At 47.6% G+C, this 11,667-nt stretch overlaps 1 protein-coding gene across 1 annotated transcript; it reads right to left on the bottom strand.

Moving 5' to 3' along the window:
* Positions 1-2,728: 2,728 nt before the first annotated feature.
* On the bottom strand, positions 2,729-4,499 carry ARL4C (ARF like GTPase 4C). Its single transcript, XM_079983292.1, has one exon. The coding sequence runs from the start codon at positions 4,457-4,459 to the stop codon at positions 3,878-3,880; it is 582 nt and encodes a 193-aa protein (XP_079839418.1). The 5' UTR covers positions 4,460-4,499; the 3' UTR covers positions 2,729-3,877.
* Between the last annotated feature and the right edge of the window lie 7,168 nt (positions 4,500-11,667).

The following is an 11,667-nucleotide window of genomic DNA, read 5'->3' as shown; positions in this document are numbered from 1 at the left end:
GAGGACAAAATAACTGGGAGTGGGAAGAATTTGTTCTCAAAGGAGGGTCAAATATAAAGCTTTAATGGCAAGGTGTTTTTGCCGTCTTAGTTCTTCAGGCCTTTGCCTTTGATCAGGCAATTTACTGACGAAGATGCCTGTCAGGACTGTTTTTGGCTAGAGGAAAGACTGTGCTGGCTATTCATAACAAGAAAACAACTGGCAGTAAAAAGCAGTCTGCATGCTAGGGGCACCAACTGGGCACCAACTGGGCATTCAAACTCCCATTTACCGGTCTCAGTTAAGGAAGTAAGTGCCTGACAGTGCAATCCTACATTCGTCTACTCAGAAATGAGTCCCTCAACGCTTAGTAGGACTTACTCCCAGGTAAAGGTCAATAGGATTTCTGCCTAAGAGGTGCATATGCTTCCACCAGGCCAGGAATATGTTTAAATGCTTTGCTTCAAACACAATATAGGTGCCTTATGGGTCACAGAAAATGTGTAAGATCTTTCAGGCTTCTTGTTTTCACCAAACAGAAGTGTTTAAATGTTTATGGGTGTTATCCATGCACATCCTTTCCATTCTGCTGGTTGAAGAACTCTGTATAACTCGCAAGTCTGCATACTCCTGTGCCAACTGAAGTTGGTCCAACAGAGAGATTGGCATATCTAATACTTTGTATTGCTGAACTGGGGTGATAAAGGCCTAAGCACCAGTCACTTAGCACCTGTGCAACTTGCTCTGCAGGAGCAGATTATGTGATAACTTAGCTTTTAGCGATTGTTTCTAAGGCTTGTAAGAAACATTTTGTGCCAATGACAAAAGAATCCATACTCACTGGCTTTATGGCACAGTGGAGTTTGATCTGAGCAGTATTTTCTAATTCCTAAACAGTGTTTACAAAATTACAGCATTTGGCTTTTAATATTGTTTCAAAATAAATATATTCTCTCTGTGTCTCTCTCAGTTATGAGGTAACAAATGTGCTTGAGAGAGCTGTGAGTGGAAGAAGATAAAAACAATTTTAAAAAAAAACAACCACAGTTCTATGGTGTTCTAAAACAATGGGACCAGCCCGCTCTGTAGATCAATGAACAAGTTTCTATGCATGTAACTAGAATTCTCGAGGCATGTAAGTAATACTTGACTGCAGAGGTTACCAACTAACCTCTTATCTAACAGGGCTCCTGTACCCTAAACAGTTGCACAATAGGCAAACATTCAGCAGGTAAAACTTTTTCTAACATGAAATTACAACAGTGGGAACAAACCCAGTAACTTGGCTTTCTGAATATTTACCTAATATGCAGCTGTAAAAAGGTTCAGAAGCCCTGCAAGAAAAAAAGTTGGCAATTCCTACATGGATTCCTACAAAGACCTTTCAAGTAAGCTTGTTGTGAAAGGGGAAAATCGTTTATTAGATCCCCTTTCTCCTCTTCCTTTGGCAATTTAGGCTTCTTCTGTTGCTGTTTCTGGGACATTTTAAAGCAGAAAACAGATAATCATAGCTCCAGAAGTTAGGTAAGCTAAAATCAGTGAACCACAGGTGTAACTCTCTCATGTGGCATGTAAGCTTTCCTTTTTACAGGCTTTTTAATACACAAAGGGGCTTGTCGCTCAAAGCCTTTATAATAACCATTCTAGGAAAGATGATCAAACTCCCTCCCTTCCCAACTTCTCATGAATCTGTTTTCCTGATAGTCTTACTGAATCATCGCTGGCTGTGCAACCTGATCCTAGGCATGTTCACTCAGAAGTCCATGCTCAATGGTCCTTGCTCCCAAGTAAGTGTGCATACCTGAGTCTATGCATGTTTGCTCAGATGTAAATACCACTGAACTAAATGAACTCGCTCTGAGGTTAAGTACAGTGGTACCTCTAGTTACGGACTCAATCTGTTCCGGGGTGCTGTTTGCACCCAGAAAAGTCTGCAACTAGAGTGCCGCTTCTGCACACGCGCGAGGTGCACAGAGCGCTTCTGTGCATGCGCATGTGGCGAAACCTGGAAGTATACACTTCCGAGTTTGCCGCATTCGTATCCTGAAAAAATGCAGCTGGAGACTGACGTAACAAGAGGTACAACTGTATGACTAGACTTGCAGCCCTACAGCAATCCTATACATGCCTATTTAGACCTGAGTCCCATGGAATTCCAAGGGTCTGCAATCCTAGATACCTTGGAGAAAACCCCATTTATTTCATGGGTCTTACTTCCATACAGACACGTATAGGATAGCACTGTTGGTTTTGCAGGATGAGAACCCATGTAAACAATACCAATTTCTCCTGGACTGCAGAAATTCATAGGAATCCTACAATGGGGGAGTATTCTTGCCATTTTCTTTATGCTTAGCAGCACAACTAACCATGGATTGAAAAAGAAAAAATGGGCAGGATTCATCTAACCTGTCTGTTTGGGAGCCCTGCACAGGCCCTGCACTCTGGAGGATTGAGAGAACCCCCTCAGAACAGTGAAGGGAGGGTCCAGCAAACTCAAATGCTTTCACTGATGGAACTCAGAATTCCACCCATGCAGGTGAATTGTCTCTCGCTTACACAAAATATTTGTTCTCTTCAGAATATCCACTTGGTACTGAATCCTCCTTTGTACTTCATCAGCTTAGTCAAAGTGTCTTTGGGCCTCCTCCCACAACCCATTGCTTCTCATTGCTGCAGTGAGCTGGGCCTCTGGTTCATGAAAATCACCAGAATGATGCACTAATAGATTGAAAGGCCAGTCAGAGTATTTAAGTCTGATTGGGTTTAGTGAAGAAGGGGTGGGATGTCTGCAGTCAAATGTTACAGTAAGAAAGTATGATTGAGAAAATGTTTTCCTGGTTATTGCTACAGTGTATAGACTGGTTATGAAAAGATAATAAAATCTGTTAGCATAATGCTTAGAACACAGCAGCAGGCAGCAGCCACAGGTCACCAAGGATCCAGGCAGCTCAAGATTTTACAATTCAAGTGCATCAACACACAATCAACATACAGAATTCTCTTTTAACACAGCAGTACATGGGTGTTGCGTTCTGAACGAAGCCTAAAGGGCTGTCCTCCTCCCCCCCCCCCCCCGCTTTCAGGCACTGCTGCACACCCTCACACCCAACTGAAATGGCAGGGACACTTTTCTCGGAACACACGTCACTCCAGGAAGTAGCACCGCATCATGTGGACTGTGGTAATAAGAACCCGACACAATGCCAGACCATAAATACCTTGGAGATGTCTATCTTAAGACTGAAAACAGTTTCCACAAAGGCTGGCTTCAAATGAGCCATTGAAGCAATATACACTGAAGATTGTACTTTCATCTGCATCAGTTTTTTCCATCCCGACCACAGCACCTTTCCCCTATCAAGCAATATTTCTTAAGTCTAGTTCTTCATGCACACATCACCTTGGGCTTCTACTGAGATCCTGAGATGGCAGCACAAATTTTAATCCAGATGAAACAGGGTCCTGCCCTGCGCTATCCAGCCTTCTGGCTTTCATCTCCCTTAGTCCTTTCTCCCATTACATAGATCCATATCTAGTTAAAAAGACACCTTCCAGAGGAATTTCAACAAGGGTATGCCTTGTGTAGGTTAGTCCACAGGGACGGAAGCAGCTGGTAAAACCATGTGGTCCTCGCCTGTATTCTAGTCCTGCTAGAATGGGAAAACTCAGGCGAGGCTCCCTCCTCTGCCTGGGGCTCATGGCGGCTTCGCAGCGGGAGGGGGAAGCGGACATGCGCAGATCTGACCTGCATCCCAAGACGAAAACGATACCCTGCCTCTTAATGGGGAAGCAACGGAAGGGGTCTGGGGCAGCATGGAGAGGTGGATGGGCCCAGGCATTCATCTGATGCTCCGTAAGGGACGTGTCACCGCAGCTTCCTTTCGGGGTCTCTGGTCTACCGTTGCTTTTTCTTCTGCTTGAGGGACTTTCTGCGCTTGAGGATCATCTCGTAGAGTTTGTCCATGCCCTCGGTGAGCCCCTCGCCGATGATGGCGCAGGCGGGCTGGACGTGGTAGGTGGTGGCCGGGGTCAGCTCGTGCAGAGCCAGCTGCTTCTCGATCTCCGCCACCGGCAGCGACTTGGGCAGGTCCTGCTTGTTGGCGATCACCAGCAAGGGGGTGCCTTGGTTCTCGGCGAACTTGGTGACTTTGTGCAGCTCCGTCTTGGCTTCCTCCAGCCGGTCCACGTCCACCGAGTCCACCACGTAGATGATGCCGTCGGTGCAGCGGCTGTAGGACTTCCAGAGCGGGCGCAGCTTCTCCTGGCCGCCCACGTCCCAGAAGTGGCAGCTGATGCCCTTGGCCGAGCCGTTGCTCAGCTTGATCTTCTCGGTGTTGAAGCCGATGGTGGGCACCGTGTTGACGAACTCGTTGAATTTGAGCCGGTACAGCACCGTGGTTTTGCCCGCCGAGTCCAAGCCCAGCATGACGATGTGCAGCGACTGGAAGGCGGAGATGTTGGACGAGATGTTCCCCATGGCGCCGCCGACGCGCCGAGGAAAGATCTGGCGCCCTGAGGATCTGGCGGGGGGAGGCGAGCCTGGCCTCGCTCCGGAGGCGCCTTCTCACCCCGAGCGGCGGCGGCCGCCGGCGGCGCTCATGACTCCGCAGCGCTGCCGAGCGCCGAACAAAGGCGGCTCGCCGGCGAGACCTTCCAGCCGCGAGGAAGGCGGGCAGACTGGCGGCTCAGCTGCGCCTCCCGGCCCATTCATTCATTTTTCAGGCGGGAAGCAGCGGCGGCGGCGGCGCTCCTCTTTTCCTCTTCCCTCCTCCTCCTCTTTCTTCCTCCTGGGTTCTGCCCACCTTCCCCGCTCCGCTTCCCCGACGAGGCGCCCGGGAGGAAGCCCCGACCGCGCGCGCTCCCAGCGCCTCCTTGCCAGCCTCCAGCCCCGCAACTGCAGTTCAATCCATCAAAGCCCTCCTCCCTCCCGCCGTAGCGCGCAGTCCCACGCCCAGCCGGAGAGCGGCGAAGGGAGGGGCTGCACAAGGGCAGGCAGCGCGCGCGCCCCCGCGACGGCCTCCCAACCCCGCGCTCGCCGCTCCCCGGCTTCCTCTTCCCTCGGGCTCCCCGCCCACCAATCTCCCGCGCGCCCCCCCCCTTCGCCTCGCCGAATGGGCCTTTCTCCTTCCCTTCCCCATCCGAGGAGAAGGTGGCCGGCCTGCCTCTGGGCTGTACCACTTTCCGACGGGAGGTGAGCGCTTCCCGAATGGAGCTACCGTCGCATCCGAAGTAGATGGAACAAAACCCTGTGACTAAGGTGGAAGAGCGGATATTGATACGAGGGAGAACTGTTAGCGTCACAACGGGACTCCAGGCTGCTTACAACTAAAATCGAAGCGGCTGAAAACAGACAGAAAACCACAGTTAAACATTAGTGGAATTAAAATACATACACATCAAAGAACACATAAAATCCTTGCAATAAAAACTGCAAGGCGCTCACTTCCCAAAAGCCCCTTGGGACAAGAAAGTCCTCAGCTGCCCGTTGAAGGAGAACAAGGAGGAAGCCCGTCTAGCCTCTCTAGAGAGGAAGGTCCAAAGTGGTGGGACCAGGAGAAGGGCCTCCCCAAAAGATCTCCAAGCCCAGGCAGGTTTGCATGAGAGAATGCAGTCTCTCAATAGGCTACTTCTTCCTGATAGCTAGTTAAATATGTCCACAGATTTCGTGTGAGCCTCCAGAGAAACATTAAATCATCAGAAGTGGTTATGGGGCAGGCACAGGATAGCTACTTCAGGGGGATATTTTGCTTTTTTGGGGTATACAGTGGTATCTCTGGTTCATCCCTTTTCATCTTCACAGTGGTGGAGACATAGAGTGCCTGGGGGGGGGCTGCCAAGGGGACAGCAGATCCAGTCTCCAAGGAGCGTGCTGCAGCGCTCTGTCGCTGTCACTGCAGCAGCAGCAGCAGCAGTGAGCAATTCCTTGGAGCCCAGACAGAGGTAAGCTCTGCCCCATATAATTGATCACATGACACGGTACCCCCCCCACCACCATTTGAATGGCAATGCCCATCAACATGTGGTGCGGTCCCCTCAAATATTTTACTAGGAAGCCCAAAGGGACATTGAGCCCTAGGAATTGGCTTCTATGAGCCTGGATGTGCTGCCCCTATGGATCCTGCCACCTGAGGCAGTTGCCTTGCCTTGTGGGTGGGCTGGCCCTGCCCACCCCTTGCTTGGATTAAAGATCTGGCTCCGAGTCTCTAAAGCAAGGCAAGGGAGCACAGTGCAGTGCTGAAAGGCTGTACACCACTACTCACGAGCTGTCGGTCGCAAATACCATTCCCTGATGAGCCCTTTAGCCAGGCAACCATGGCTCTGCCCTGCAGCAGTTCCAGCGATTGCAGCAGGTGGGAAATGTGTTGCTATGGGTGTGGGAATTGGTGGGTTGGCCATGCTGCTGTTGGGTCATCAAGTTCATACACTGTGTTTGTTGGGCAGTTGCATGTCCAAGGAAGGTTTGGTCTGAGGGCATGGAGGAAAGAAATGCCCTTTAGAAGTCAATTTGTTCACAAAAATGACAGAGGTGGAGAGAGCAAATGTAGCAACTGCTTGCTTGGGGGGTGATATTTGCTTCAGAACAGACAAGGACAGGTTTCTCCCAGACTTCTTCCATCATTCAGTCTTGCCACACCTGTCACCCTTCTCCTGCTGCTTCCGAGTGTGGGAAGGCAGGGACCTTGAGGATAACCTTCAGGGGCCACTATACCAACAGTATATTCTCTCTCATACATAACTGATACACAACACGCAACCATTCATTCTCTATTTCATAGAGATGCAGAGAGAAACTCTTGCTCTCACTGGGTAAACGACTGTGTTTTGAATTTACCAAACAGCAACTTATTTGTAAGGCTCAGTTGGTTTATCCAGAGGGTTGCATTGCAAAGAAAGACTGGATATTTCCCCATATTTCTAAAACCAGTTTGGAGTCAAGTTTCAGGTTCCATATTAAAATATATAGGTGAGCTTCAAGGAAACAAACAGTACAAAGGATAATGGTTATCAGATCCTTCAAATACTTCAGACTGACTAGGACATTCTTGAAACAGGAATGTACACACCCCATACTGACTAACCATCAAAACAGTTCAGAAGTTCAGGAAAACATTATCTTGCCAAATGCAAGGTGGTTCTTTTAAAATGAGATTCAGACGTAATACAAAACACAACTGAATGAGAAGATTTTATTCTAAGCAGCAAGCAATCTATACATACCAAGCAAGCGCCTCAATCTGCAACTTGGAAGCCCTCAAGAAGTGGCGAAGTGACTGCCCAGGTAGCCTCAGTTTGCACAGCCCCATGGCTGGATCAGTCGGTGCACGAGCTTCTCATAAACCATGCCCAAAATTATCTGATTTATAGATAGCCAGCCTGCTAGCCTGTGTGGCTTGCCTGACTGGCTACGTACAGACTACAATTTATCTTCCAGATGGATTGCCCATACACAGTTCTGTATCAGTAGCAATTTCTATAATCAGGGATTTTCCAGAAAATGTCTCGGTTGCACACCCATCACAACACCATCTGTAAGCCGAGACGAAAGGCTCCTGGAAGTCAAAGAACCTTTTGTAACAAACAGCTGACCCTTTGTCTTAAAGCAAAGATTGCTAACTACACGTAAGAGACCTTGGTTGCTAGAGCATTTAGTGTCGCTGAGGGATTGCTCTTTTTGGACTTTGAATGGAAGCAGGCTTACCTGTGCACATCCCGGCATCCGGCTGGCCAGTGTGACACCAGTATGCTGGTGGGCCACTGTCCTGATTAGAGAGGCAATTCTTTTGTTTTAATTGTCACATCCAAAATAGATTACTGAAATAAACTTTAAATAGGCCTGCCTTTCACGATTATTTGCTGCACTCAGCTGATGCAAAATTAGGCTGCTGACTTCCTTTAGGGACTAGGTGGTCAGAACATTTTATGCTTATCATGTACTAGTTGTGCAGGTTGTCAGTGCCCTTCCAGCTCAATTCAAAGTGCTGGTTCTTGTTAAATAGTGGGTAGACATAGCAGACGACGCAGCAATTTCTCCAAAGCAGCTCTTTATTTGTAAGCTGGAACAGAACTGAACAGCAAACAGCTCAGCCGGCCTGCTTTTATAGGCAGCCGGCTGTCAACATTGTAGCAACAACAACCCAGGGTTTCCCGCCTAAAGTAACTGACGTGGACCTGAGTGAAAACTACATACACGATATTCCTTTTAGCCAGGGTGAGAACTTCAATACATAACAGTTCTGATCTTCAAAGCCCTGGGCAGTTTGGGACCAGGTTAGTGGAGACCACCTATACCCATACCAAACTGTCTGTACCTTGAGATCTTGCCTAAAGGCCCACCCAAAAAGGCATGCACAATTGAGCCGTTTCTGCAGCGACTTTCTTCTGAGATTAGGCAGGCCTCAACCTCGTCAACATTGACTAGATCCTTGAAAACTGTTTTCCTCTTGAGGACCTTTGAGAGTTAATGTACATTGTTGTTCATTGCTGGGCCTTGGTATTTAAATTGATTTACAGTTGGCTGTTGGCTTTATTTTTAGGATAGTCATGGAATGAATATTTTACATATTGTAATAATTTTGTGATTTTAAGTACTGTAAGCTGCTTTGAGCAGAAACTTTCTCGAAAGGTGGGGTATTAATTTATGGTTTAATTGTATTGAGCTGTGTGAGACCCGTCTTGGGAGTCAAGACTGCATGGCAAAGGGTATAAATGCCTCTAAATAAATTCATAGGGAGAATCCATAAGGGGATCGTTTTGTCAGGGAAGCATTTTCCTTTGCCAGATGGAATAATCCCCCTCTCCTTTGCTTGCTGTGCTGTTCCAGGGGGCTCTCCTGACACACACACACCCCGAGCCAGTTGTGGAGGAGAGGGCAGAAAGCCGCATTGCTCATGCAGACATCCTTCTGCTGACAGGACTTGAATCCTGCCCATTTAAAGGTTACACACAACCACTCCAAGCAGCAAACAATAAAATGGAGCAGCCTTGTAAATATACACCTTTCAGCAAAACGCACAGTAGCCTTTAAAATCCTCAAAAGGATTTTGCTTGTCCATATTACACAGGCTGATGCATCATTTGTGTTTTATTACTCCACAGCAACACAAATTACTTCTGCAAAAACACATCCAGACAGAGTGGAACAATCTGTTAGCAGTATTGTGTGGGCTTCCTGTAAAAACCGAGTGATCAGATAAAGGAACTACTGTGGAAGGAACCCAGAGTAGTTGGGGGGGGGGGAGGTTGGAGGAGCTCCCGGTAGGTGATGGCATCTCACAGATGTATGTAGAGCTGCAGGGTTAAGACCACAGATTCCTCCCACTTCCCTGCTGCCACCTTGTCCTGCCCTCTCCCCACCTAGTGAGTGTGGTGACGCCAGCAGGAGAAGGACACCACTGTTTCCCCCCTTCATCGCAGCCATGTTGGCAAGAGTTATAGACCAAAGCACATGGAGGGCACCAGGTCAGTGGTCAGTGGAGGCCTATCTAGATATTGGTTGAGGAGTTTTAACTGGCCTGGGACTTCTTATCTTCCTTTCAACCAGTGCTTTTTTTCTAAAAAAATGTTTAGGGGTACTCCCATTTTCCCGCTCATACTGAAATACTGCCCCTCAACGATTCACAAAATGTTTAGGGGTATGCGTACCCCTGCATCATCCCCCCAGAAAAAAAAGCACTGCTTTCAACTCATTTCACTCTGCTTAAGCTGTGCATAAACAAACCTGAGAGATTTTGGCAATAGAGCTGTTATATTAGGAGAACAACATGCACCATAAGAAATCCTGTGAGGGTTGTGGGCAAAAAGAACTATTATCTTGCTCCACTGTGTTTCATGAGCCATAGAATGTCACCCACTGGGCTGCTAGTTGTCATTACTGCAAAGTGGTGAAATGTTCTACCCTGAATTCAGCTATATTACAGAAGAGAGATTGAAAGGGACATAGTTTCCACTCCACTGCTGCAAGAGCAAATGTAAGACATTTCCTCAAAATAGTGTGGCTTGTGCAGAGCTTCCCATCAAAAGCCTCTAAGGTGTAACAGGATCTACTGGTGAGTCAACAAAGAGTATGTATGGCATTGTACTATTATGCCCAGTGGATAACTGTGGGCTGCTATATATGTGAAGCCTCAAGTCTAAGGCACCTCAAGAACATGAGCAGGCCATTACATCCTGGGATTTTGGGACCCCAAGAAGGAGTGTTGCCCATTTGACTCACCCTTGTAGTCCTAGAACACAGCAAACTAAAGTTCAGCATTACTGTCAGGTTTCAAACAGTTGGTGGTGGTGGTTGTTAGTGTAAGATAAGCAACCTTCAAAATCCTGGATTTCTGGGATGGTACTGGATTTCTGGGATGGTATCTGGGATGGCAACCAAAATGGTCAAAGGCCTGGAAACGATGCCTTATGAGGAACGGCTAAGGGAGCTGGGCATGTTTAGCCTGGAGAAGAGGAGGTTAAGGGGTGATATGATAGCCATGTTCAAATATATAAAAGGATGTCACATAGAGGAGGGAGAAAGGTTGTTTTCTGCTGCTCCAGAGAAGTGGACACGGAGCAATGGCTCCAAGTTACAAGAAAGAAGATTCCACCTAAACATTAGGAAGAACTTCCTGACAGTAAGAGCTGTTCGACAGTGGAATTTGCTGCCAAGGAGTGTGGTGGAGTCTCCTTCTTTGGAGGTCTTTAAGCAGAGGCTTGACAACCATATGTCAGGAGTGCTCTGATGGTGTTTCCTGCTTGGCAGGGGGTTGGACTCGATGGCCCTTGTGGTCTCTTCCAACTCTATGATTCTATGATTCTATGATTCTATGTATTGCTTGCCTTTCAGCTACTTTGTGCCAAAGATCTAGAATAAGCCTTTCCTCCACCCCACCCTCCTGGCAGCTTCTCAACAACTGTCCCCAGCTGTATCAGAAATGCACCCCATAATAAGACTCATATACAGTGGTACCTTCGGTTAAGTACTTAATTCATTCCGGAGGTCCATTCTTAACCTGAAACTGTTCTTAACCTGAAGCACCACTTTAGCTAATGGGGCTTCCTGCTGCCGCCATGCTGCCAGAGCACGATTTCTGTTCTCATCCTGAAGCAAAGTTCTTATCCCAAGGTAATATTTCTGGGTTAGCAGAGTCTGTAACCTGAAGCGTATGTAACCCAAGGTACCACTGTATGGCTGAATGTAGGGTCCAATTTAAAAGAAGACCAGAGCTTAAAACCAATTTGCTCCTCTGTGTAGGAACTGGAATTAAAAGTATTGCTAGTTTAAAGAGCATTGTGTGTGATGACCCTGTACATATGTTTATCCTTGTATGCCCATGCAGTGTGCTTACTTTGGGAAGCCAGAGCCAATATAGCATCCTAATGCCCATTTATGCACATGTGTAGGATCACACACACCCTCCGCTCCAGGCATGGAAGGATAAATATTCAACATCTATTATGTAATGGTTTGAAGACCTTCATGCCCTTGCAGATTGGAAGATGGAAGTTGTATTTCCTAAGAAGTAGATAGAGGCCACCTGGGCTTTGGTGGGCAAACACTCCTAAACCGCCTGCTTGTTCTTTCAGAAGGAATGGGACCTCATCTGGACAAGACAAAATCCCAAGTTATCAGATCTGGGAACCACTTGTAGCAGACCCACCCTTATAACTGCCCCTAATTAAGTATAGCAGACCCACCACACCATA

This window comes from Podarcis cretensis (genome assembly GCF_951804945.1).
Source record: "Podarcis cretensis genome assembly, chromosome: 1".
Taxonomy (NCBI): domain Eukaryota; kingdom Metazoa; phylum Chordata; class Lepidosauria; order Squamata; family Lacertidae; genus Podarcis; species Podarcis cretensis.
This window is presented reverse-complemented; position numbering and strand designations above follow the sequence as displayed.

What these genes read in the sequence shown, in the direction of transcription:
- ARL4C (XM_079983292.1), bottom strand. Translation starts at nt 4,459, where the DNA reads ATGGGGAACATCTCGTCCAACATCTCCGCCTTCCAGTCGCTGCACATC.